At 40.5% G+C, this 27,534-nt stretch overlaps 2 protein-coding genes across 8 annotated transcripts in view; both read right to left on the bottom strand.

Moving 5' to 3' along the window:
• NR2C1 (nuclear receptor subfamily 2 group C member 1) overlaps positions 1–21,291 on the bottom strand; it is a 57,077-nt gene extending 35,786 nt beyond the window's left edge. The window contains exons 1-2 of one of the 7 annotated variants that reach the window (XM_075080625.1): positions 21,168–21,271; positions 4,352–4,428 (exon numbers count right to left, since the gene is read on the bottom strand). In XM_075080625.1, the coding sequence (XP_074936726.1) occupies positions 4,352–4,405 (54 nt within the window). In that variant the 5' untranslated portion in view covers positions 4,406–4,428; positions 21,168–21,271. Of the gene's footprint in view, positions 1–4,351; positions 4,429–20,282; positions 20,333–20,670; positions 21,120–21,167 lie in introns of those variants that run through there. The other 6 variants (XM_075080632.1, XM_075080626.1, XM_075080627.1 and 3 more) reach the window with 6 other exon arrangements.
• A 2,662-nt stretch (positions 21,292–23,953) lies between these two features.
• The window catches only part of FGD6 (FYVE, RhoGEF and PH domain containing 6), an 80,394-nt gene continuing 76,813 nt past the window's right edge, over positions 23,954–27,534 (bottom strand). The window contains exon 21 of the mRNA XM_075080624.1: positions 23,954–27,100. Within this exon, the coding sequence (XP_074936725.1) occupies positions 27,064–27,100 (37 nt within the window). The 3' untranslated portion in view covers positions 23,954–27,063. The remainder of the gene's footprint in view (positions 27,101–27,534) is intronic.

The raw sequence follows: 27,534 nt of genomic DNA, 5'->3' as shown, positions 1-27,534 counted from the left end.
GGGAAAACAATTCACTGTTGCAAGTCCAAGAATATTTATTACTGTTGATTTTCGTGAAACACATACTAAACACAATACCTTTCACCATAGGTGTGCTACATTTACACTAAAATATTTTGACCTTAATGGCATGCTTAAAATGGCAAAAGGAATTTTTGTGTGGAAACACAGCAACTGGCTTTTTCTGTCCTGATTCTATTATTCTGTTAAAGCAGCAAAAACAGAACAGAATTCTATATTGGGGAACTATCTAGAATGTTAGAGAAAATTAATGAAATGCATGAGGTTGGCAAGCAGTGTATCTTAAATTTAAATCTCTGTGTCAATGCTCTCAGACACAATTTGTGGAAGTGCTTTAACAATTATTGATATTTTAAAAATTCTTCACACGGTATAGCCAAAGGTATATTGGGGGAAGGTATTACTAATTAAATTATTTGTCAATAAAAATAAGAAGTACAGCTGCTATTTACATAGGCTTGATCAGAAAGGCTGGGCTTTTTGTAGTACAAAGGAAGTTTGTCTTCATAGACTTCACAGACACCTTCAAACTGAAATTTTTGTCTTAAATTCCTGAATAACTCCCCGAACTTTTTGCAGTTCAGAATCTCTGGAACATCCTACAATTTTGTATCAATAATACTCCTCAGTTTTCACACCATTATAAAAATGCACCTCTTCAACTGCCATCCTCCCCACCCCTCCAAGAGTTAATATACAGAATATATATCTATATCTGCAGTAAAGGTACTGTTTCATAACAGGTTGAGAGCTTTTTTGTTCCTCCTAGATCAGCCTCCTTATTTTGCAACCACACCACCATGTAAATGCTAGTACCAGCAGAAGAAAGGAGGCGAGAACACACAGCGGGAGGTGGCTATGAGAAGGGGAAGGTGCGGTAGGTAAGACTTCCCCTTATAGCAGAAATACAAGCTCCTATCAGCCTAAAAGCCAATTTTGGAGATTTACTTGAAAATGCATTACTTGTGGTACCAGTCTCAGCTCTTAAAACCTACTTGCTCCTAACTCTTCCGTTTTGTAAGTAAAACTGGGTGGTTAGTCATTCAGTGATCTGGAACAGGACACTGATGCAGGTTAAAAAGCAGCCAGCAAATAGACTGACAACCAAAGGCTATTCCTAGCACAGGTCAAACCTTCAATCCAGATGCCCACAATGCTCAGAAGCAGATGCATCAGAGGAAATGAGAGAGTGGGATTAAGCTGCTGGAGGGATTGCTTGAACTGCCAGCAGCATGAAAAGAAATGCCTGTCAAACAACTCCCCAAGCCATTTTCAAACACTCCTTCCTAAAAATACCTGATTTTTCATGAGTATGAATACTTTCCACATTCAAAGAATTAATCCACTACTTTGCTGAATTAAAGGACAAAGAAGAGTTCATTGTACAGCAAGATTCAGGGTTTGAAAGAGATACTTTCAGGCACTAAAATTCTACATCAGCCTTTCAAATGACATGTACACGTGGTGATTTACAGACAGCAGAGTTCTATGTGAATTTATCTTTGCCTTACAGAACAAACTACATATTACAGGACTGTTTTACACTTGCTCCCTTAAAATGTCATGACCTAGCTGTTGTATAAAGTAAAACTGCTCTTCAACCCCACAAAATGTCAGCCTGACAGTTTTACTTCTATACAGTTTTTTTAGTCCAGTTAAAAAAAATCCTGATAAGAATAACCACAGTATTTGTTAAAAATTATATTACGCATGTGTATCACAGACTCTGTTTCGGCAAAAACATACCTCTCCTCTGTTACTGTTACCTGGCAGGACTGTGGAAACAAACCACCATGTACTTAGTGTACCCAACCACAGATTAAAGAAAGAAGATTGCTGCAGGCTCTTGACAGACAACTTCCCTACATGAATCAAGGAGTGTGATCTTGATGTAGAAATATTAATTATCTCACACTCAGCAAAAGACGATTAGCAGTTGGCAGAACTTGGAAAAGGTAAACATTGTGCAACGGTCCATATAGGCATGGCTGTAAATTCTTTTTTTAAATAAGTTTTACTTTTATGCAGAAAAGCCCTAAATTAACAAAAACCTTTGTGAATGTCATCATAAAATCTCGTGATATTTTTGTGTTTTAAAATGCTTCATGAACAAGAATTAGTATTATAAAGAAATCAAAACCTACGTCACAGAATACTTCTGAGCGTTATTTCAATGAGACACTGGAACGCTTTCCATTCTCATCACAACTGTCTTTTTCCTTTCAAGTTCTACTAATGTAAATTTTTCTTGTAAATTCAACTAAAACTATTTCAACATTCAAGAGAATTACAAATGCTAGCAAAAATACTGCTAAAGTTCCATAGACCTTAAACTATGTTTTTCAACGCTTACATTGAATATGAACACCACTAAGCAATTACGGCTGGTAAGTCACAGGTAAGTAGGAATGTAAGACACTACCCGAAGGCGCCTGTAAGACCACTTTCCTTGCTGACTCCACCTTTCAGGCAGTGTACTCATGCATGACATCCCCCTTTGACGGTAATTTTGGCTTACAGAGTCCCACCTTGCACTGCCCTGGGTGATGCTTTTCAGTCTTTCTAACCATGTGTCATGTTGGGCTGCACCAGATAAGGGAACTGACCCCAACTGGGAGAAGACCTTCCTCCACTATCCCCTAATTTTTTTTTTTGTCCACCAGACAATGACACAGAGCGCTTACATGAGCAAGACTAGCATAGCGTGAGAATAATGGCTAAGTGAGGGCTGGGGAATGCTTAAGCTGCACTGCCGCCTAATAAGACATGACAGTCTCGGGCACAGTAGAACCTTGCTAAAGGACACTGCTGACAGAACGATATCCATGAAAATTCTAAGGCTGCAGTTTCACCGTGAACAGAAACGGCCAACAGCTCTCTGCAGTGTCACACCTCCACTCCCCTCTGCCTTCTCCCCTGCCTTCCTTTGGCTACCTGCCATCTCCTTTACGCTGGCTCTGGTACTTGTTAGAGCCTTCTCAGAACCTACTCAAGGCACTAACCCAGCAGAAAACCTCCCGACTGTTTTGGCTGGGTTAGCTTTGCTGCTACTGTGGAAATTAAGTAAGGTCAGAAACAGAAAGAGGACCTTCCCTCTCCCGTGGCACTGAGATACTAAGTCAGCTCAGTCTCTCATGGAATCACATTATGAAATTGAGAAACCACCCTCACAGAGGCTAAAAACCATCACCACACCATCCTCTTTTCCAAGTAGCACGTACACTTTGGTTAGCTTTGACTAGCCTGTACTTTAAAAAAAAAAAACAAACACCAACCAAAAACCCCCAACAGGAAATACAGCCCTATTTAGACCTCCGCAAGGAATTATATTACCAAAATAAATCTACACTGGACACACCATTCTCATCTATGTAGAGGACAAGTGAAAGAAAGAAAACACCACACAACACATAAATCACTTCTATCCTTTGAGAAAGCCTTAGCAACATTCAGATGCTACAGAATAAAAGTGACAAGAATGTATACAGAATAGAATTAACCATTCTACCCCCCCCATAACCTTCCTATCTGAAATCAAGACTGGGAAGAACTAAAGTTACTTGAAAAGTAAGTCTATGTCTAGACAAGAAACGAAGAGTGGGTATTATTTCAAGCTAAAAAATGTCATTTATTTAAGACAAATAAGATACTGCTTCTATCTAATTTAAAGCGGTGCTAATTTTAAATAGTCTATACTACAATGAAACCTTCTGGATAAGTATGTATGCTCTTATCCACGCTCCCAAACTATCTGTGTAACTCTGGACATTGTCCTCTGGCTGCAGTCAGATTCTGTACACAGGTTACAGAAAATGAAAACCAGAAGTTCGCAGAAATAAGAGTTTCATCTTCCTTTTGACTCATACCAAACACCGACAAATATTTCACAGTGAAGAGCATGGCAAACCTTTACTCATGAACACAAAAAATGACACCTGAAGCAATTGCTTAATTGAAAAGTAGAAGTTATGTACTGACAACTCTCTTGATTGTAAAGTTTTTGACTGAAAGTGAGCAAAGCAACTCTACAACCAGAGGGCTCTCTTAAGACCACTACAGGCCCAGAAAGCAGAGCTGAACAGCTGGTCACTTACTGGAAACACTCCTAGATCTTCCTTAGCTTCATTTCTGTGGGGCAAACTTTGGCAAGAAAGACTTTGCAGCATAACTTTAAAATGGACATAGCACGTTCTTCTAGTCTTCCATGGGAGAGTCTCGGGAAGCTTTGCGTGTATTAAAAATTATTCTCTCTTATTATTTTGGTTTTTACATATAAGTCTGTGTGTTTTATTATTCAGTGTCTCTTAAATAGGACTCAAAATTTTTGTACCTCTCCCATTTGCTGTTCAATAATTTGATGGGCCAGTTCCTCTATGGTTGCCATGATCTTTAATCACCAGAAATTTCCTGTCAAAGAAAGCAAAGAAGATGCTTAACACCTATAGCCTTAATATGAAAAATATATTGGGGAAAACATAGTTCATGTAAGTAAAGTATGTTCATAGCTGCCTGAAGGTGACACCCCTGCAGAATTTAAGGTTTGATTATAAGAGTAGTAATTTATTTTCTATTTGTAAACTTCTGTATCCTTTTACTCAGGTAACTCACATAGAGACTTCCTATTTTTCTTTCTGCTTTCCCAAAGAGCAACAATATAATAAACTCCCTGTGAGAAGTATATTATTGATCATGACATCAGCAGGGACATAATTAACATCTTAGAAACCAGAACAGAGCCAATTTTGTTAATGCAAATAAATGGGGAGAATCTAACTTCTTCTGAACTCATACTGATTTTTTTAGTATTAACAGGAGTGTTTGAAGGTCAATTTTATAATTACTAGGAGGAACTACTTGGGAGGCAGAAAATATACATGTTTAAAAAAAACAGATGCTGTTTTGCCATCAGTACTGTAGTTACAGCATAAGTAGTCCAAATCTTCTTATGAAGAATTTTGTAGGATTTAACAGACACTACTACACTAATGCAGTATGAAGTATTCAGATGTGTGCCTTGTTTGTTTGGGTACTGATTTACAAATATTCACTAGGCAGTACTTAAAAGGAACAAACACAAATTATGAAGCACTATGAACACTTAGTTTTCCTGACAAAAGCTGTATTAAAATCACTGTCGTATTTACTTATTCTGTAAACCAAGACAGTGCTCTTACACTAAAGGATCTGTCCACATACTAAATTTGCTTTGTTTCAACTATACAAGGTCCACAGGTTACATGCCCTCTCATTGCAGGCAGAGTTAAAAAGATGTTTAATACCCGCACACATTTTCCTGTATGAACATAAATGCTGTCAGTATAAAGGATATTTTACACAGTATAAAAGATTTATTTCACACACATGAATGGTGCTGTGTAACCATACAAAAAGTTAGAATGATAATGAAAGTAGTTACATATGTAGAAAAGCTGTATATATAGCTAGTTGGTTTTCACTCTTACACTTTGCTAGAACTTTTAGGAACTATCTCCTACTCCAGTGATCTCTAAACTTTCCCAATCAACTATGCAAATAGAAATGTAACTCATTTTGAAGCTCATTCTGCTCTTATAATTGGAAAGAGAGATCCCTCTTCACTAGGGCAAGAACTACAGGCCTTGGAGTGCGCATAGCTGTATACTAAACCCTGACCGATGTGTGGAAGGGAAGACTACAGAAATATTTGGGCACTGTAGACCATTCTTAATCACCCATCAGCATGCTGCAGGAACAGGCATACCCATAAAACATAAGAGACTGAAGCTTACATTGAAAAAAAGCATTATTTCCTTAGAAGATCTAATAAACGGCCTTTCCCTTGTAGGAACACTCTATTAACCCACTTCTGCATGCAGTGAGCTGCAGCACAACCACTACTCAAAGAGTGCTTTCAAGTCAGCCAGCACATTCTATCAGATGTTTTAATCTTTTAAATAAAATACTTACTAGCAACAACATATTGCACTGTGTATACACACAGTGCCAGAAATTAGTACTACGTCATTAAAAAAGTTAAAAGGAAAGCTTAATATCTTAAAAGCAAATTAGAGAATTATTTAGTAACGCAGACACACTTTTGGGTAAGAAAAAACGTACGTTTTGCAAAGAGTTATTTCAGAGGAAGATCTTACTGCTTTGTGACAATTTGACGTACCAGAAATACTGTGCATATGAAGATATTTTGCAAAAAAATTAAAGGTAAACTAAGTAAAATGCTGACATTCTAGTCTGATCTCAGAGCTGGTCCTGCTTTGAGTAGGGTTTTGGACTAGAGACCTAATGTCCCTTACCACCTGGAATACTGTACAACCCAAAAATGCACTATTTTCTTAGCTACAGGAACAACAACAATCGCTTGCAATTACAAAAAAAATCCCAATATTTTGAAAGCAGTTTGATTTGCACAATTTTTGACTGTCTCCACATAGGTCTACTGCACAGCTATTTTCCAGGACACAATAAACAGTTATCTAGTTTTAAAGTTATACTTCACTGAGTGTGTAGTTTAAAGAACTATGCACAAAAAAAAAAAAGCTTATTTTGAGCAGTTTAAACTGATTTTATGGAGAATATATATTCACTTATGTCAGCCTGTTGAGACAGCAGTAACATCTTCCATTCTGCAATCACTGTCTCTAGCATTTTCTACATTATTTTCCCAAAAGAAAACAGACTACATCGATATAATTTTCCCATCAGAAAAGCCAGGTCTATAATCCTTCCTGTAACAAAGTATGATTATGACCTCCTCAATTTTAGTCATATTTCCCAACAGAGCCTACAGCTACTTTATTTTATGCTTTTCTAAAAATCCTAGTGTTTTGGCCTGCAGAATTAGCATGTTCCAACAAGAATACTAATTATTACTGCTATAGCTGTATTGCACCAACTCAGCAGCACATGGAAATGTAAGACGATACAGTACAGTGAAAAGAAAAGCTTAATTTATTGTTCATCTAGTAAAAGCTTGCAGTCAAACACTGAATTTGCACAGGAGGCAAAATCTAGAAAATAACTTTTACAGAAATTGACTCAGACATGAAGAATAAAAAAAAATCTTACTTCTCATACCTGTGGCACTGCAAAATTATAATTAAAGATTCTTTTTAATGTTCTGTCATACAATTACTTTAAATAAACATATCAACACATTAATATTTTTGCCACAAATTCAGTAAATGAAATATGGAGACATCTGTTTTCTCCAAGCCTCCACAAGTACTTTGTCCACAGTCTTAACACGGATGAAAGGTAATTTCTTTTTAATGTTGCAGACTCATTACTACCTTATTCAAAACAACTCTGTCACCAAAAGGGCTCGCCCTAATCTACCTTTTGCTCTGAGTTTCCAACCTCCCTCCCTGCTGCCAGCACAGCTACACCTGTGACTTCACAGCCAGCAGCACAGTTTTATTTTTGTCCATGTTAGTTCTCAGCCCAAGGAAAGACTTGCACTTGCTCATTACCATGCAAATGCTACTGCCGTACCAGTGGTGATGGGGAACTTAAGATCACACCTTTCCACAGCAGCATTAATTTACATAATCTTAAGCCATCTGAAGCCATCCATACTTTCCCACAGGTCTATAAATTGTTGCAAGATGAGCCTTGGAGTTTACAAACACTTATTTTTGGATCTCACAGATGAACCTGGTGAAGAAACAAGAAACAGAGGATGAAGAAAAGGAACACACAGCCACAGGACAGAACAGGCAACACTTAATGACAGTGAAGTGGCCTAGCAGAGACTTCTGGTCCATAAGCTAAAGTACTGTACAATGAGGAGATTGACACGGATCTATCTTCTTGCCTCGCTCCCTGTTTCTAGGAAGGGTATTATCTTTTAATTGTGAGAACCTTAATGGTCAAAGCTACTTTTAAAAATAATGCAGGGAAAGCAATGCAGTTATAAAGTTTCACACACATGATCTTATCTATAGCTAAACTTTGTGTTCTGTAGTAGAAACACTCTTCAGCACAGACTTTTTCAACCTCTTAGTAGTTTGCCCTCTTCTTAATAGATACTGGCCTTTTCAGGTCCCAACACAGAACTAATTGGTGTCTCATCTTTGAGATGTTGGACTTTGTATTCTTTGCCATGCTGCCAAATCCTCACCAAGAGCACGGGGAGAATTTGTACTGGTTATGGCAGAATTCCATACTGGTGCTAACAATGTCTGTAACAAGATCTCTCTCTTGTGAGTGAGATGAATAGTTATGAGAGAGAGCAAGTGTTTTTACATTATTAATTCAGTGTTATCAAACAGGACTAATAAAATATTGAAAATATTCAGCTCTTTCAAATCACAGAATTGGCCATAGGCATCCTTCATTCTTGCTGTTAGGAGCACTGTAAGTATACTCCACGTTACTCTTACGAGCAGTGGAGGAGGTTCTCTAAAAGAGATTCCCTGTCTTGATGACTTACTTTTTTTTTCAGGAATCCTAAATTAGAGATGAGAAAAAAAGCAGGAATGAATTTGGAACAAGACAGACTGTTACTCAATCTCAACCTCCAAGATGTACTCAGTTGTAGCAATACAGTCTCTGTGCCCCCAAAACACACAAAATTAAAGAAAGCCCAAAGGGCAGTGGTGGCAAATCCTTTGGCAAACTGTTTAGAATTAAACTGCTTTAAAGGTGATGATTGTTAAATAAAATTGTAATGAAATTACAAGGGACTTTGAAAGCCTAACTGGATTAATATTTCCTAAACAAGTGATGCTCCTACCCTTCCCCAGTCAGAAGAATTTTACTGGTCAAAAAGATTTTCTTTGAAATGTGATTCTCAGAACAAAGAAATAAATCTGTGTTCAAAAGAGCTTTCAAATCCAGCTATTTCAGAACTTGAAAAATGTCACCTCTCCATTCAAAGCACCTTCAGGGAGGTTTTTCTCAGCAACTGCATTCTTTAGAGAATGACTTGTAAATGGCACAGGTCTCAGGAAAAAAAAAGCACAACAAACACTTAAGTGTCCATCATTGAGGGTCTCAACCACCACAGAAGGAAAGCTTTTAAGAATGCTGGTTTTAACATTAATACTTAGCTGCACCTAACAGTGCCTTTTAGGAAAAAAAAAAGTTACTCTTTTACCTACAAGTGGTTAACAATAAAAGTTGAAAAATTAAGAGGGAAACTCGTCTTGAAAATGTACAAATTCTTGAGCATAGTAATGAATTCACCAGCTATGAGCTTGAAGTATGAATCCCATCCATCCCAATCCTGTTGAGACACAGAAACCTCAAACCAAAACAAAAGCCTTTCCATTGCTCATCAGCACAGAATGATTCTGTGCTGCTAGTTAGATCATCCCGTAGCTCAGAGGCACGCTTCTGCAGTGTTGTCTCGATAGCAAACAAAAAGACCAACCTTCAGAATCGAGGTGTGTGCTTTAAGAAATCACTTTGCACCTGCTAGTTAGTTCTCCTAAACCAGATGTGACTGTCCTCACAGCTAAGATGTATTAGTAAAACAAGGTAGCTTAAAAACTGAAAGCAATTTAAACTAGCATCTTTTACCTTGCAGTGAACGAACACACATGTATTCAACTATGATGCCCCAGCCATAAGGAAACTAACTCTCAGAGAAGTATAAACCATTAGAAGTGAATTTTTGCAGCTTTATCTAGAAGATCCATCTGCTTCCCATTTGCACTAGACTTGTGTGAACAGAGTACTTCAAGCACACAAACAAGATCGAACTCTTATGATGAGGAAGAATCTCCAGAATTGGTTGAGGCTGTCCTACATCTTCACACTGCCTGCAATAAGCACAAGGAAACTCATGGATGCAGAACCAGCTGTCAAAGCTAGACAAATAATCTAAGCATGAGCACATGCCGGCACGCATACAATGGAAAACGAATACACTCACTTGAGTAAGAATCTGCAACTACTATGGTCAGACCACAAAAATGAATTGCTATGTAAAAGTCACAGAACATTTTAATAGTTTGCATGGACTATTAACATATTGTTTCCTTAACTCAGACTACTATTTAAATAAAAATGTTAATGCTGTCAGTGTTTTCTTGCTACAGCTGTATACTAGTAGCAACCGAAAATTTCAGGCAAGAAGCTGGTAGACATACAGTATACACTAGCTCTTGATAACTTAGAGGACAGCCCTGGAAACCATGTTGATAACCAATAAAAATATTAAGCATACCACCTCTGACATGCAGTTGTTATAACCTCCCTGCAGAAATCCATTGCCCAGAAAAATACTACAATGAAAGGATTGCAACAGCATGAAGTGTGTTTTTGACTAGCACAATAACTAGGTTCTTTCCTAGATATAATTCACATATGTACCACCTGACAACTGCTACATGATTAAAGAGCTATGAAAGGAGGTTTTTTAAATTAGTGTTTACAGTAGTAAGTGATGCATTGGAAGAGGATATGTTATTATGAGGATATGATTCTCTGCTAGCTTCACTTCAGCAGATGAAACTCCTTTGTGTACAAAAGAACAACCAGCAGGTTAATACTCCTTAGCAGTCAGTATCTTGGTCCCACTACGGCTCTTGCAAGTGAGTCAAGCACTGATTCAAATTCTCAGAAGCAAGTGACCAGTCTGAAACACTGGTCAGCTCTTGCAAGTACAGGCAGCATAGCTTGCAACACCTTACTGAATTAATCCTCCATCTCATCTTCTCACCCCAGACATACAGGTGGATGAGCTACTTCTGAACTGGCCGCTGAATCACCAGAGAGCAGTGCATTATTCCAAAGTTTGTCTTTACTGTTTGTGTTAAAACGCCATGCAGTAAACAGTAATGTACAGCAACTGGCTCCACAGCACCTTGGCCATCTGTACATTATAGGAGGGGTGACAGCTAGGAGTGCTAACTGTCAGGAGTTGCACTGATGTCCTTGATTACATATCAGAGAGTGTAATCTTAATTTTGGCCTGAGGAGATAGAATTTCCATGGACTTTAAGGAAAAAAAAAATGTAAGTGATTAGTGGCTCTGACACATGCAAATATCACTCTCAACTACACCCTAAAATAAAGACTAATGAAAATCAGGTTCCTCCCTCATTTACCTGACATGGCGTAAGTGAGGCTATGGGTCATGTTGGTGCATAGCTTCATGCTTTCTTAACGCATCCTTTGTAACCAGCGTGACTTGTAGTTACATACAATGAAAAACTGATACATTTTTACAGGATTATTCCCTTATGTTTTCTTTTTTTTTAGTAATGTGAAATCAAAGAGTATTATTGACAAGTATTGGTTATTATTACATGATGTTTTATAATTGACACTTGCAATTTCAGGTTGCATAAACATTCCGTGGCAGGTTCCTTTGTGTGTTGTTTTATTTAACTTAGCAATCCCTAAACACAAGGGCACGAACTGACAAATCCAGTATTTATAACAATGGTACTCTGTACTGAAATGCCTTAACTTAAATCACCTCTAATAAACACGTGACTTTGCTCTGAAGAACATGTATAAAGGTGAAAAACCTCACTAACTTCAATGTTTAAATTATAAACTGTCAGGCAGCATTTCATGCCACAGCCCAAGTACTGAAATGGCTAGCTGGAACAGGCTTTCCTACCCCATTCCCCATTTTTGCTTTATTATTTCATCTCTTCTTGTACTAGCATTGGTATAGACAATGCCGTGAGGAATCAGCTGAAGGAACTGAACTGACAGAAACTTCTTCCTTATTTGTAGAGTCAGAGCATAGTTTCAAAGGCAGTTTGAACAGAATTACAGCTCACCACTGGGGAGGAGGTCCAGCCAACCCTGGCCAAGCTGTGGTGGTGTTGAACACACACTAGGATAATTCAACTCATTAAAAAAAAAAAAAGACAGAAAACTAACGTATCAGAAATGCACCAAACATCTGCTAGGTAAGCACAGTGAACTAATTTATTTTGCAGTCAGATTTACTCCACCACAGAGAAAAGGGAGAATATGTTGTTAGGAGTCAAGGGAGGGAAGAAAAAAAAGACAGAGGAGGCAAACCTCCCTTTCCATTGTTGTTGGTGGGGGGCTGATAATTCAGTTCAACTGCACTATGAAACTGTACCCTTTGTTTTCAGCCCGCCCAGTGTGGCTCAATGTGGAGTCAAGCACCACTTCCACTTGTGTAAAGCAGCAAGGCTGCCTCTCCGAGAAGTAGCTACCCCTTAGGTTGCGCATCTTGACACTGGAGACGAGGGGGCAGGAGAGGTCAAGGAGAACTGGCCATCAACAAATCCCGTGCTAACCTTGGGACAGATGTAAAAAGTTTCATAGCTCACCTTTTGCATACCTAAGGTATCTATATCAAACTTCACATCAGGTATGCTTAATCACTCTTTAGAGATCCCTGCAAAGAATTAAGTGGAAAAAATGCTTTTGCTGTTTTTTTTTTTCTATTATGTAAACTTACAAATTTAGCACATATTTCATGGTTTTAAATGCTTCTTTTCCTGAGTTACTCCAGCCAACATTCCCAAAAGCTGAAATGTTTCACATGAAATGATGAATATATTCTAAATTCAGAGCTATCTGAAGTTGGGAAATACTTAAACATTTAGAGCAAACCTTCATTTCCCAGTAAAGATTTAAATAACTGTTGCCACAGTCTGAGTTCTGATCTTCAATAACTGGCAGTAATCTTCAAGGTGTTCTCATATAATGTGGGTCTTCCTGATTTCAGAAATGCCTTTTTTTTTTTACCCCCCACGCTTGCCCAAACCATGCCACACACCTTCAAGGCACACATCAGGCAACGTACGAGAAATGTTTTTTTACTGCTAGTATAGGAAAGAAGTAGATTGAGTCGAATAATTGACGGTTTCTTCCTTGAGAAGGTTTTGTTCTCCTTTCAATGGGAATGAGACAAATCAAGCTAAATCAAACTTTATCCAGATGGTAGTTAAAGACTGCTAATCACATTAATATTTCCTGTCTCAAGTTACCTAAAACAATGAAAGGATAAGAGACAGAATTCTAAAAGACCACAGAATACAACATGAGAAAACCTGCACATGCTTTTAGGATCTTCTTTACAATGCCTCACAATTAAAAGAACTGTAATAATATTACAGTTATATTATTACTCCTAGAGGGGGAAGGAGGAGAGCTATCAAGCATTAAGTTGTTTGCAAACATTGCCCAATTAAATGTTACCTCATTCCTATCTCACTTTGAATACTCTTGCAAAAATTTTCTTCACTCACTGCTTCAACAAGTGAGTCTACAGTAGCTTATAGCAATTATTGCTTAATTGCTCTACTGGTTTCCCTTTTCGCACCAGACTCAAGATCCTTGGCCTTTACTTTTACCACAAAGGTTCTGAATAATGAAGTGATAAGAAATGCTTTGTCCCTTGACCACTGAGGTAATGATACTGTTCACTGCTTAAATTCTTACTTTCTTCTGCAACTTTCTGCAGATATGCCATTAAGATTGGAAACACTCTTCCTAAAACTCTACAGAACAAATACATAATTTGTCTTAAAGTAGATGTGTTGCTGACAATGTCAAAACTGACAACATTTAGACTGTCAATATTATTAGATCAGTGTCTCTTCAACTGTCCAATATATTCTAATTTTGTACCCTTGTATTCCCTCAGTCTGTGATGTTCTGTTTGTGTATTTTCTTATTAGTGGTAAATTTCTGGGGCCAGGAAAAAAATCACTTTCTTATAAGATAACCAACACAGTAAGGCTCCTCTTCTGTTGCTCTAGGTACAGAGTAACACAAATATTAGCATCTCTATTTATACTGATTAGACCTGCATTACAAGTAAAATCACTGCATTTGTTTTCAAAGTTATTTCTTGAGTGCTTGACTGTATTGCTTCTCACATAATTAAATAAAAAGCTTTCAAAAACCTTTGAAAAAGAAACTCACAGAGACGTAATTATATATCCATCTCTTTTTTCAAAACCTCAATCCCCCAACTCAATTTATTAGAAAAAGCATCTAAAAGCAGACATTTGTACAAACGACAGGCATTAGACTTCCTCTGTATTACTCACAATGTGCATTTATGGCATCTCTCTTCAATCTTCAGACTCAAATGAAATGTAACCAGAATCTCTTTCTGTATGTAAATCCTGTGTAAATACTGCCAGTTTATGCCCCTAGTAAGTGAGTTACTGTCTTCTTAGCAGGAGGAGTCAGAATTATTTTTAAATACACCACTATCATCAGTGTTAGCCCAAACTTGTTGGGGTTGAACCTGGCATCATTGCCAATGGTTTTCCATCACTACTTTAGATAAACACTCCGTGAGCCACTGTGCCAGTGGGAAACTCATTAGCTTGCACTAATTCAACCACTCTCCTCTACTTCTTCCTCAGTTTTTGTGTGCCAGATTTTCCCCCAATGTTTTAGACAAAATAACTTCGGAAAGACTTACTTTTTAAATTGTTTTTGGCTTACTTCAACTAAAATAGGTTAGGAAACATTCCCACGAGAACAGCCAGTAGATTTGAGAGTCGGTAATCAGAAGCACTAACCTCTCCACTAGTACAGTTATACCCAGAAGACATCAATGTTTAACTCACACCCTTCTCCAGGGACAAAAGTTATACAGCTTCAATTATCCTAGTAGGAAGCTCCTACTAATAGTATTTCAAAATATTATACCAGTGTAGACTAAGGACTTAAAGCAGTAGCAGGAAGAATATTTCTTTATGTTTGGACTCTCCACTTGCTATAAATGGTAACTTCTCTTGTTCTATTACATCGCACTGTTGATTTAGCTGCCCCACTGCCAAATACCTGGATTCTGATTTAACACCTTTTAAACGAGCGAGAACAAACCACATCGGTATGAAGATAAAACACAAGAAAATCTTATCCACCCCAGAGATCTTCAGTTTACTTTTCAAAAAACATGTCATAACACTGGACCATGTAGCTTGACTGGTGCAAAAATGATGCTTGTAAAATTTGAGTAGTTTCACTTACACTGCTGGCACTGTCACAAACTAGCTTGACTCGGTGTTTCTATGGAATGCATAATTATTCTGCTAACTACTATATACACATGGAATGTGTGTTAACAGAGGGGTCCTTCCCAAATTAAATCCACCTATAGAAGATCAGATACACTTTTAAACTAATAAAGATACAGAAGAATTTTTCTAGATACTTTTGAGATACAAATTAACTAGTTATGACTGTACTGTACTGTGAAATTTCCTTTGTTTTTATATCACCATAAAAAAAGATACAGCAATGTCAGCATGACTTTTTAGGAAAGCTCAAGAGGTTAATGTAATGGAAAGCTAACTGGAAAAGCATTTCGTCCTAGAAGATACTGTCTTAATCTCTCCCTATAGTCACACTGCTTCAGTAGTAAATGATCTCAACATGTGTCAGAAAATGGACTAAGGATACGCTATTTTAGCTCAGATCATCACACTAGGCTTACAGCTTCCCTGTACCTTAAAATGGAAACGAGTCTTCATCTCCATTCTCAAGCTCATCATGAAGTAATTAAGAATTCAGCATAACCTGTGCCAAACTTGCTTAATAAAACCTACACATAAAACAGAAAGCACTTAACAATCGCTCTATGATTAGAAGTGCCAGAGTTAGGGGGTTCTGTTACTTGCTTTAAGCACTAAGATTTCTTTATACTTCAGAACGGTATTCTGCAATGCTTTATAGATAACAAATTAAGCCAAGGAATCCAAATGCATTTGTGAAACAAATTATGCTACTCTGCTCATTGAGCTTTTCTTGTATGAAACAATGAACACGGGAAGCTAAATGAGCTATCCTTGGATTATCGTTCTATAAACCATATTGCTCAAGATGGCAGAACAGTTGGCAGACTTAAAGGAGTAACATTCTCTTTATCAATGAACTAAGGAATATTTATGTGCCTCTTGACACCCAGTTAGATACTGTTTATTAAATTTGCATGACATCAAGATTTAGGGAGTACATATATAAGAGAGAGAAAACCACAGGAAACTGAAGCAGCTAAACCTGCAGGCAAACAAGGGAAGATGAGATGCTTGCAAAAGCATAAGGGAATAATTAAAAGGCCCACAGCAATAGAGAAAGAGATGCATTTGCAGGCATGCCTGTACAATTAATTTTGAATCATTGCTCTCATTGCTTTTTCATGTAAGTGAGTGCTACAGTGGGAGGAGAAGCAAGAAAACAGAGTTGCTAGGATAAATTTTCAGGAGACTGCTGATTCATTCTTGGAGTTTGGGCCACCAAAGGGCCTGTCTCACTTTTAGTCCTGGGCTCCTGTTGCTTTTATCATGCCATCTCTAGAATCTGCTTGAACAGCTAACAGAGCTGATTCAGCTCACCAGCCCCACAAACAATGGGGGAAAGGAAGGAGGAGGAAAGGCGAGGGGACTGTCTACAAGCTGAGTCCACTCACATGAGCGCTGGCTACAAGCCAGAGCTAGGTAAGGAGACAGCCATTTAATCAGGTCAAGCTGCCCTGTGTAATGTCAGCCATAGCCTGCATCTCCACCTGAGGCTTGCAAAATCCTGCATTGGTACAGGAAGAAAAAAACTCCAAACTTGTTCCCGACACCAGAGCTGAAGCTGCACAATGAACCAACGAGACCAGGAACTTTATCTGACTGAAGACTCCCCCCTTCACTGGATTAGGTTCAGCTGGGTGCATTCTCCTACCTGGCACACAAAGATTATGCTATCACAGCACGGCGAGTACAAATCCTTCCTTCCGAAACAGAGAGGCATTACATCCACTATGGTATAATTACAGCGCTTTACAAAGAGGGGTAGCCCCAATCCTGTCCGACAGCCTTGTTCCCCCTCTACATTTGTCCTCGTGGTTGTATAGCCGTAAGGTCAGCTCATCTTGTGAATTTACTCACCCTGCAGCTAACAATTGCTATACATAACAGAAGAACATGGAGAAGTAAGACCATTTCTTTTGGAAAAAGCCCATATTGTTACACCAGCTTATATATGACACCAAATTGACCATATAGGTGTGGCGTGATGTGACTGCTCAGAGCATTCACCGAACTACAGCCACAGATGAGGTAGTTGATAAATGAAGTTACACTATGGAAAGGGCTTTCAGACCTCTTCAATAGTGCTACTACTAACTCTCCCCTTACAACTTGCACATGTTCATATCCACAGAAATTTCCTTCAGAAAAAAAACCCTGAGTTTCACACACATCCTTCCTATAAATCAGTGTTGACGTTGTTCCAGATAAAAATATCCCTTTATAAATACCATTACCAACCTCTTACCTTTTTTTTTTTTTGCATTATCAATGCCACAGGATTGGATTTTGTTAGAGAGTTTGTGGTTTGTTTTTTGGTTTTGTTGGGTTTTTGGATTTTTTTTTAAATTTCTATAAACATGTATGTAAAGCATTCTGGAAAAAATATCCAGATTAAGTCAGTCAAGAGTGAAAGCATTGGTTATGTTGACACACTGTCTTGGTAATAGTTCAAAGGAAACTTACCAAAATAAATGGGGCAGTTTTCACACCACAAAGTTACTGCTAAGCTATAAACAGCAACCTCAACTTATTTGGAATGAAATAACTATTAATTTTAGCTAATATGACAACAGCAGAGGGTTTGGCTTTAGTATTTTGCTGGTTGATGTTTTTCAGGTTTCTGGTGTAGCTTCCTACAAAGGTAGTAAAATACTTAGCTTGGTCCAGCCTCTGTTACTATCAGGTTGAACAAAAGTAGTTTAAGTTAAACAAATTTGAACAGCCTTTCAGAGAAGGCCCGGCCAAACAAACAAAATTAATCTAAATATTGATACAGAAAGGCAGTTCTTAGACCACGGTTTTCAGGAAGGAATGTACTTCCTTACAAAATCTGCAGCACCGCAACATAAGATTCATGGGTCTTGCTCAGAAAATGCAACCAACATTCCAATCTCAAAGAACTGGAAGTTAAGAGTTTGATTCTTCAGAAGATAATCCTTTGTTGCTTTCAGAGTTTGGTGAATACTATCTAACACAGTAATCGCTGGAATCAAAAGCTGCTGCCTGAAGCATAAGAATACAGACAGGTCTGCATACACCAGAGTAAGGACTTGATTAACTACAGCTTTGCAGTTTTAGCCATCATTCTCACACGAATGAAATCCTGTTCTGCAGCAGCTTACCATATGCCAGTAACGTACAGGCACGAGTTTAAAGTGTTAAAAGCAGTCTGAAACACCACTGAGTAAAAAAAAAAACAAACATAAAAAGTTTACCAGAAACTGACTTGGGTATTGTTTAGTTTTCCCTGATGGTCACTGTTGGTTTGCATGCTGCAGCCTGTGTGTGACAAAAAGCATACGCAGGCAGCTGTGCTGTGCAGAGCTTGCGGACCCCACACCCACCCCAGCTGCTTACTGCTTCCTCACAGTGGCTCTTAATACCCCAACAGGTCTGGGAAAGCAGATACTCACGAGAGCTCCCTGACCTGTATCAACCAAAATAACTCAGGTTAGCAAAGCTTACTATGAAAACTGCTTAAGCCAGGATGGCTGCTGAAGCAGGAAAGGTACACATACCCTTTGCCGGCTGCAGCACTGCCAGCTGAGACCCACACTTTGCCCACCGGCAGAACAAATGTGCGCACATTAAAAATTTGACACTGCTCTATTCCTTATACACAGTTAAGCTCCCTGCTTTAAGCAAAGGATGCTGGGTTTTTTCAGGGTTTTTTTGACCTAGACATTAGACACAGGTTACTTTCTTTAGGGAGACTGCTTGCCTTCACAAACTGTAAGGAAACTCCAGCAACTTCACTGGCTGAACAAACTTTAACTGCATAATACAATGAGCACACCATAAATCAAAACGAAAATTGAGTACCAGCATCAGGAACAACCAAGCCAACCTTACCAGTGTAAATACTTAGATTTCACACTATAGATGAAAGCCAGTGTTCACTGGACTGGCACACTAGCTTTAAGCATTCTGTAATTATATTTTGCATGTGAACTATTTAACTGCTTGCTACAGTATCAGAGGCTTTTTGTTTGGTTTTGTTTCCTGGTGCTCCCCTCTCCACCCATACAATTTAATAACACAACACAATCACAAAATAATTCATGTTGAAAGGTACATCTGGAGGTCATCTAGTCCAAACCCTCTTCCCCCAAAGCAAAGTCAGCTTCAAAGTTACGTGTCTTTCTTAGGGCTTTGTCTTCAGAAGAAGCTTCAACAGAAAAATCTAGGTAGGCTTTAAAACAAAACAAAACCCGATCTCCCCTCCTATCCCACAATCTAGGCTGGGCTATGGCTATTCTTAAAGACATGAGAACTCCCACCAAGTGTGTTCCTTTCAAGTCAACATTTCACAAGAAAATACAACCAGTAAGAAAAACAGAAATATCAACAAGAATGGAGAGGAAACGTTAAAGCTAGTTAATTTATCTATTGCAAGCTCTTTTCTGTAGTAAGCATCTTGCTGCAGAATTCAAAAGTGAGTAAGTGGTGTCCAATCATCCAGCTACAGCAGTCCGCAATCACTGCAGAAGCAGCTGAGGACCTCACACACCACCAGGTTAGATCAGCTATGTTCCTTACGTTACCATGCACATGCACACGTACAGTGGACCACCATCATGTGAAAATACTTAGTCCTGTGATATGAGAGGGTTTGCAATATTTCTGGAGAAAGAGCTACAGACAGGAGGAGTAGAACATTTCACAGGCCTTAAGACTTCCCTCATACAGCACGCACTTGAAGAAAGTTGTACAGCAACAAACAAGCTGTAGGCTAAACGCTCTGTTGGATGTGCCACAAGTGGCTACCATGGACTAATGAGGGGGAAAATATTCAGAGAGTTATTTTCAGGTAGAAATGTTGTTACAGAAAAAGCCATCCAGAATTACAAGCTGCAGAAGAGTCACTAGGTGAACACTGCCTCATCCAGTACAGTAATGTGATGCTTTGCCCTCCTCCCCACCCTGATACTTATATTTTCAGCTAAACAGTGCTGATTCCAAAACAAGGAAGCTGTCCCACAGACAACTACTTTAATTTTTTGCCATCTTATTTTTCTATGATAGGTGCAGATGCCGTTCTTCCTACTACACCACTTTCCCAACTCCACCTTGTTGATGCTGGTATTGGTGTAGCTTCAGATCAGAGATTTCACACATGAAGAATGCCCTACTCAGTTTTCCAAGAAGCATGCCCACACACTCATCTCGCAGTAAAACCAATGTCAAAAGACCTTTTTTTTTTTCCCCCGTGTTGCGCAAGTTTATTTGCGCAACACATGCCATCTCCCCTCTTCCCTCCACAACGTGCAAATATAATTTTACCTTGCAGTACAGAGCTGTGTTTTTTACGTTTCAGACAGCGTATTGCAGCCCTGAGAAAAAAAAGGACCCACAAACCCCGCAGCTGGAAAGAAAAACCCCACCCAGCGAGACAAAATAAAGAGCAGGGACAGGGCCATCTGCCCCAGCAGGACTCACACCGGGTGTTACAGGGGACGTACCACCCTAGCCCACATAAGCCCAGGCAGCCGCCGGAGGTGCCTGAGCAGAGCGGAGCTGCGGGGCGCGGGCACCGGCAGGCAGAGAGGGGCCGGGGGGCGGCGGGGCCACCCCACCGGGACGATGGGGGCCGCCGGGAGAACCGCAGCGGCCAGGTTTCAGCCCGCAGTCCGGGCCCGCCCCAGTCCCCCCGGGCTGCCCCCGCCTCTACCTGCCCCAGGGGGCTCCGCGGGGCTGCGGCGAGGGGGACGGAAGGGGCGGCGAGACAGCCGCTGGGCTCGCCCTCCTGCCGGGGCCAGCGGGCCCAGAGAGCGGCGCCCCGTACAAAATGGCTGCGCGGGGCCAGGGCGGGGGAGTGTGGGGGGGCGTGCACAGCCCAGCGCGAGGGGGGCATCGCCGGCCGCATCCCCCTCCCCGGGCGGAGGAGCCGGAGCCCGCCGCGCCAGCGGGAAGCGGCAGCCGGCGCCGCCCGGATGCGGGGCGGCGGGAGGAACAAGCGGTTCCTGTAGGTGAAAGGTCGGGGGACGCGGGGCCGCCCGCGGGGCGCGCCGAGGCCGGAGGCGAGGCAGAACAGGGACGGGCGGCGCCCCGCGCCACGCTCTCCGCAGGCACCGAGCCGGCACCCGCACGGGCCGGCACCGTTAGCCCATGCCGCCCCATGTGCGCTGTCCCCACCAGGCCGCGTCTGCTAGCGCGGGAGCCCCTCACCTGGCGGGTCCGGTGGCCTCTCCGGCGGGGTTATTTGGCGGCGGCGGCTCCGGCTCCCGGAGGTCAGAGTTCGCGACCCCGCCCCCTCGGCACCGCTCCGCTCCGCTCGGCACCGCCCCGCCCCGCCGCGGCGCCTGCGCCTGCGCCTGCGCTCGCGCCCGACCGCCGTCCTGGGGGGGCGGGGCGGGGGGGCCCGCCGGGGAGGGGTCCGCGAGCGCCTCACCTGCCCCACCCTTCCGGCGGCCGCTAACGGCGCCGCAGGGCGGCGTGGTGTGGGGAGCAGCACGAGCTGAGGTGTTGCGGGCGGGGGGCGGCGGCGGCGGGCTGGGCCCCGGGTAAAGCTCCCTCACGGGTGGGGAGAGGTGTGTGTGCCCCGCGTCGCTCCGGGGGAGCGGGGAGGGGGACGCGGGTCTCTGCGAGGAAACGGGGTCGCGTCAGCCTTCGGCGTGACAAGCGCAAGGCTTAGGGTAGCTCGGTTGGGTCTTCCCTCCGAGGCAGGCACATAGGCGGGGCTGCCGGCTCGGTTTGAAACGTGCAACACGATGAAGATCCAAACAGCGTCATCGCGCTGTGAGGTACCCTCGCAGTTCCCGCAGCAGCTCAGCCGGCGGTGTGTGAAAGGGCTTTTCCTCCTCCGCCAGCATGGCAGCAGCAGGTCACCTCCTTAAGGGTCAGCACCGCTCTGAAGGGGGTTTGGAAGGGCAGCGGGGAGCCTGGCTGCCGAGCGCGCTCCCGGCTAGAGGCGGGCTTTCAAAAAAGTGCCAAAGGAGCGACTTGCTGCTGTTCAGGGCACGTCTCGACATTCGTTTGGACCAAAGTTGTGTTAGCTAATTACTTAGTTTATACTAATTGTTTTAGTGACCTTAATTTTAAGAGTTGTATACTGTAAATGTGTCCCTTTTTCCTCCTCCTCTTCCATCTGTTCAACGCAGATTGTATAGCTGTGGTTGGAGATCGGCAGGAACAAAAGATTGTTTATGCCACTGGGGCTGTATGCACAATTTGATTATCTGAAATTCATTTAGACCATATTATGCAATTTCTACTGAATTGGATGACATAAGCATCAACGTCTGAGAAGCAGAGATATGTAAAAACCCCAAATACAAGCAATTTATGCATTAACATTAATAAAATAACTTGTGCTCTTATCTTGCCCATTCCTTCCCTGCTTTTCTTCCCACCCCCACAGCTACCCTAGCTCAAGATCACTGCTTCACTCAGCACTTGCAAGTGTCGTATTTTGCTTTTTGATCAAATGCGTTCCCAAAAGCCGAATGCAAATGAACCTTATGAAGAATTTTTGAACTGGAGCAATTAACTTGCAAAGCATTTCCTGAAAGTGTCAAATGTTCTGTCGCTCTCAATGTACAGTACTTGTCACTTCCCAAACTAGCTGGAGAAGTACATCTGCTTTCTAAATTAAGCAGCTTATTGCAGTTTAATTTAACAAATACCCAGGAATTTGCACCAAAGTTTATTTCAGACAAGTATTCTGATATCCTCAATAGAGCAGAGATGTTACAGTAATCAATAAAACGTGTTTTCATATTTTTTTTTCTTAGCAAGTGACCCAATTCATTCTTGATCTGTATTACAAAGGCACATCCTTGTGGCTGTGTCAGCCAGGATTACCAGAGACACATTCCTATCGAAAACATGCAGAGAAGCAAAACCCTGCTGTTCCTGCAAATTATCAAAAAACTTGCTCTCCACCATCTGTCAGAGCGGCACAAGGAGGCAGCGTAACTAACATGACAGAAAAATCTCTCCTGCACAGGCCCTGCTAAAATACTTACGCCAACAGAAACTGTGATTCAGGCGCACTTTGATAGATACAGCGGAACTGGATTTCGCAAAAGGATTTAGTACGTAACACCCTTCATCTGACCTTCACGCAGTCGTAACTCCCTAATTCTTTAGAATTATGGTTTCTCAGGATGCTTGCTTTGCCACGGGTACATCTATTCACCAGGAGACTGAGAATAGCCCTCTCATCCTGCATCCTATGTTCCAGAACTGTTTCATCCCCACAGACAGATGTTCAGGAATATTGCATTAATGAAGCACTCTGAGTTAATGTATCCTAGCCAGCTGTTGCTGCAGCTACAGTTTCTGCTCGCGGAGCTGTAACTCTCACCACATCACAGCACATGCGCTTAGGGAGCCTGGTTCATTCCTGGGCTGATGAAACTTGGAAGGGCCGTCATGCCCCAGGGCTGGAAGGTGGCTTCAGGAGATGAAACCCTGCGTCTTCGTATCCTACAGGTGAGACCACTCAGGAGCAGTTCTTTGGATTGTCGTGTTTTGCCTGCAAGCTGCATTCCAGCACAGGCTCTGCACCTGGCTGTGGAAGGGCTCTACAGAAAACATCACAAACTCATGAAGGCATGGGCTTTTAGTTTGGGGGGGCTGGGGAAAGAGGGAATAGGAAGCAAAGAACTAGACAGCAAGAGGCAGCTAAGGAAAGAGAGAAGGGCAGGAAGCCGGAAATAATTTTTGTAGTAAAGGCACTTGGTGGTGAGAGCGTGTAGTGTCTTGGCTGACATGAACAAGATAATTAGATTAAAACCAGTGTTGTGGGTGGTCTGTCCAGCAGCAGTGTCAGTCCGTGCACACAGCCTACATTTTCAGGCTGCTTTCTGTTCATAAGGGCAAAACATGGTACAAATTTCAAAGCAAGACTGATGTGCAGGATGATGACAGCAAATTCTTTGAAAAAAAAAAAAAGATCAATACATGAATTACATAATACATGAAAACCTGAAACTATCAAAAAAAAGATGGAGACTTAACTAATGTGAATTTATTTATACAAAAATGATACATATCCACAGAAATATTTACAACTTTAAACTGTTTTCATTTACAAAATAAAGATTCTATTCTTTCATTTAGACAGTACAATTTAGGACTGCTCTAAATAAAAGCCTATTTGGATGGTAAGTACAGGGGACAGCAGTTACGGCAAACAAATGCATTGAATGTGTCTTTCCAAACATCTCTTTACATTATGATAGAATATAATACAAATAATCGAGTAATCAAGTTTCCACACACAAAATGTTTAGTAAAAAGTGTTCTGTAGCTGCTCAGCTATCCATTTAAGTCCTTAGGGCACAAAAAATAGCTTTAAGTTAAAGAGAATCCAGGATCCTAGAACCTTCCATTTATTCAAGAATAAAGATGCTAGAACTAATATTCAATGATAATTCTTGTCTCATACTCCACTAACCAATCTTAAATTATTAACTACAGATTCTTATAAGAAGAGGTAGCCAGGTGTTTTAAGAACTTCTGGTCTTGTTTTAGTGTTTAGTCAAATCAAGAAGTGAACACTTTCGATGGTAATGAATCAAAATGGGAGGTGAGCTGGAGAAATAGGATGTTTGAAAAGCAACCATCTGAAAACATTATGAAAACGCCTATGTTGTGGGTTTTCATACGACGCAAAGCACTAGTGCTGGAGAAAGAGGAAAAGAATATTCAAACAGGTTTACAAAGACAATTTATATCACAGAATTAGACTGCAATAATTGTACTATTGTTTTTAAGGCTCCGTTCCAATCTATTTCTGTCACAGAAAGATTTTTCGATTAATCAACTGCTTCTGAAGAAGTCCGCTGACTTCTACAGAACACTGAACTTTTTCTCACTCTGCACGAAATCCTCGAGAGGTAGTTTGACGCCACACATGAGGCAGAACTTGGGGACCTTATGCTGTACGTATTTGACTTTTATTGTTCTGTCTTGCAGCAGGGAGATAAATATCAAACAATAAATTGAAGTTAAATTAGCTTGCTCCTAGCCAAATTTCTGATTCATTCGTAGGTTCACGGCATTGCATCCTAGCTAGTGTGCAGTCTCTATAAAAACATTAAGCAGCTCTTCCCTTTGATAATGTCAACTGGAAGAGCCACATCGCATCTATGTTACACTGGTATGAGTTTTGTCTTGGATACAGTAAAAGCCATGTCAGAAAGCACCCTGAAGAGACATGCTAATAAAGACATGGCTTCAGACAGCAGCTGTTTTTGAAAATTAAGTAAAAGCCCTTTACATATAACAAGATAAAAATATTAATTTGTCATGTTTGTATTAAAATAAAAGAGAATAAAGGTTTTGATCTGACTCCCACTGATTTTCAGACACTATCTGGCCCAATCTTTAGTGTTCATGAGGGAAGCCAGATCTATAGCCCTAAGTCCCTGACTCAGAAAGGTACTCCACTGAAATACTTGAAGTCAATGCAATCACTTGTATGCTTAGTATTAAGCATTTGGCTTCCAAGCCTGCTCCTAACTTAACAGCAGCTCTGGAAAAATCGAACTTCTTTGAGCTCTGTTACTATCTTAGACCTGATTTTGAGGTATTTGAGGGAGTAAGAGAGTTCTGGTTTCTATTTTTATTCTTGGCCTTTCTGTGATGGCTACTAACTATTCTATCCTCTATTCTCTTTCCTTTGTGAGGCCATAGAATAGCTATTAACATGCATTCAAACAATTAAAAGTTAATTGCTCTTAATTCTGTTACCACAACTAGCTGGATTCAGAGGACTACTGAGAAGTGTTTCATACAGTAAAATTAACTGGCTGCATATGCATTGCATTTGACATAAAAATGGCTTCTTTTCATGTGTTTTTCATAGTTCTAGTTCCACTTATGCTATTACAGTGTTAAAAAAAATTTCAGAAGTTAAATAGAATAAATGCACCAGAATCATCAGTAAGTATTTCCTAATGAGGTATACTGACAATTTTCTTAAAGAAGTAAAACCCAAACACCTAAAACTGAATTGTGTTTTAAAGTGTCAAACAGAACAAATCATAGTGTAAACAAAAGGTATTTCAAAGAACAGTATACCTTTCAATGCCACCTGCACTAAAAAGGCTGGGTTTCCTCAGTATGGCAATTCCAGTTTAAACATAGTATTTAAATATACAATAGTTTACAATTTTGGGAGAGGGGGTGCATACATTTGTTTAACGTTCTTTGAACAATTATAGTGTGTTTCATACTGCGTACAGAATTCATTTGACACGAAGTTTTGAAACAAGATATTTTGTCTTTTCCCTGTATATCAAAAATGTATTTTTTTTATTCTGCTTTAAATTACTACTGGAAACAAAAGCAAATATATCCTGCAATTGTTTGAAGGTAACTCATTTGTCTCTTTGGTATTTATAGTACTGTAAAAGCTCTAGTGCCTTATCTCTGTAATTGCAAAGTCTGTTTAAAAATATTTTTCCCTTTTCTCTATTTTAATAATTGAACCGTACTTCGCCATTGCTTCTGTGATACAGAATTTGTTGTCCTGTTTTAGTGTCCTGGTATGCAAGATTTCAACTACCATTCAAGGAAAGGAGCGGCAATATTATACAACTTCTCATAAAGGAGTTTACATAACCAACGAAGATCCAACAAAGACCTTTGAAATTCCTATTCTGATCTGTTATTCCTAAACTGCAAAGTGGGCATCAGCAGCTCAAGACCTATACACAAATTATGAGGAACTGTACAATTGCAACGTATTTGTTTTACATTTTGTTTTTTTTAAAAAAAGCACAAGCTTTATCAATATGTTGACCAACCACCTGCCATTCTGAAGACATGGGCACTTTGGACCTCACTGTAGACCTTGCAAGTAATTCTGACCATTGAAGTAAACACTGGAATTTAATAAATAACACAGTTTGTATCAACACAGAAATACACACAATTCTTTAAAAAAATATTACCTTACACTAAAAATGCAACAGCTCCCAATCCTGACAAATATACAGTTTTGTGTAGGTTGAGATGGCAGGATTCTGCTTCTTTGAAGAGCTGCTGTGCTCTGTTTTACCACCATCCTTGGACATTTTCCTCTAAACTTGCAGACACGATGCTGATGCTACTATAATACGGTGCCTTCCTGAAAGGCTTCTATCCACCTATCAGAAAATGAAATACTGTTAGGAAGTTGCTGGTAAAAGTATAAATCACACTGCTGGGACTAGCTACAGATTCACACAAGAAATAACATCAACCTTCCATTACCAGTTGGTTTGCTAGTGCAAATGCCAGAAATCTGTCCAGTGGGTCCAAACATACAAGGCTTGCTAGAGATGTATCAGGTATCAGTACAAGGCCAGACGAGAGAAGCCTTTTTCCATACCTCTTCCGTACTGAAGTTACATGCGTGAAGAACAAGTGAAGCTGGGGATTCAAACGCTCAAAAAGTAGGATATGCCAAAGTTCTGCCAACTTTACTAACATGGTTGCATACCTTTTAAAAAAAACCAATACTCCCTCCCCTTATTTCACTGCAAATGTGATCTGGGATGAGTGAGGACCCTGCTATATCTGAGGTAGCCACCTGCCTAAC

This window comes from Phalacrocorax aristotelis, chromosome 1, assembly GCF_949628215.1.
Source record: "Phalacrocorax aristotelis chromosome 1, bGulAri2.1, whole genome shotgun sequence".
Taxonomy (NCBI): Eukaryota; Metazoa; Chordata; class Aves; order Suliformes; family Phalacrocoracidae; genus Phalacrocorax; species Phalacrocorax aristotelis.
The sequence above is the reverse complement of the archived record's forward strand: the minus strand, read 5'-3'. Positions and strand labels throughout refer to the sequence as shown.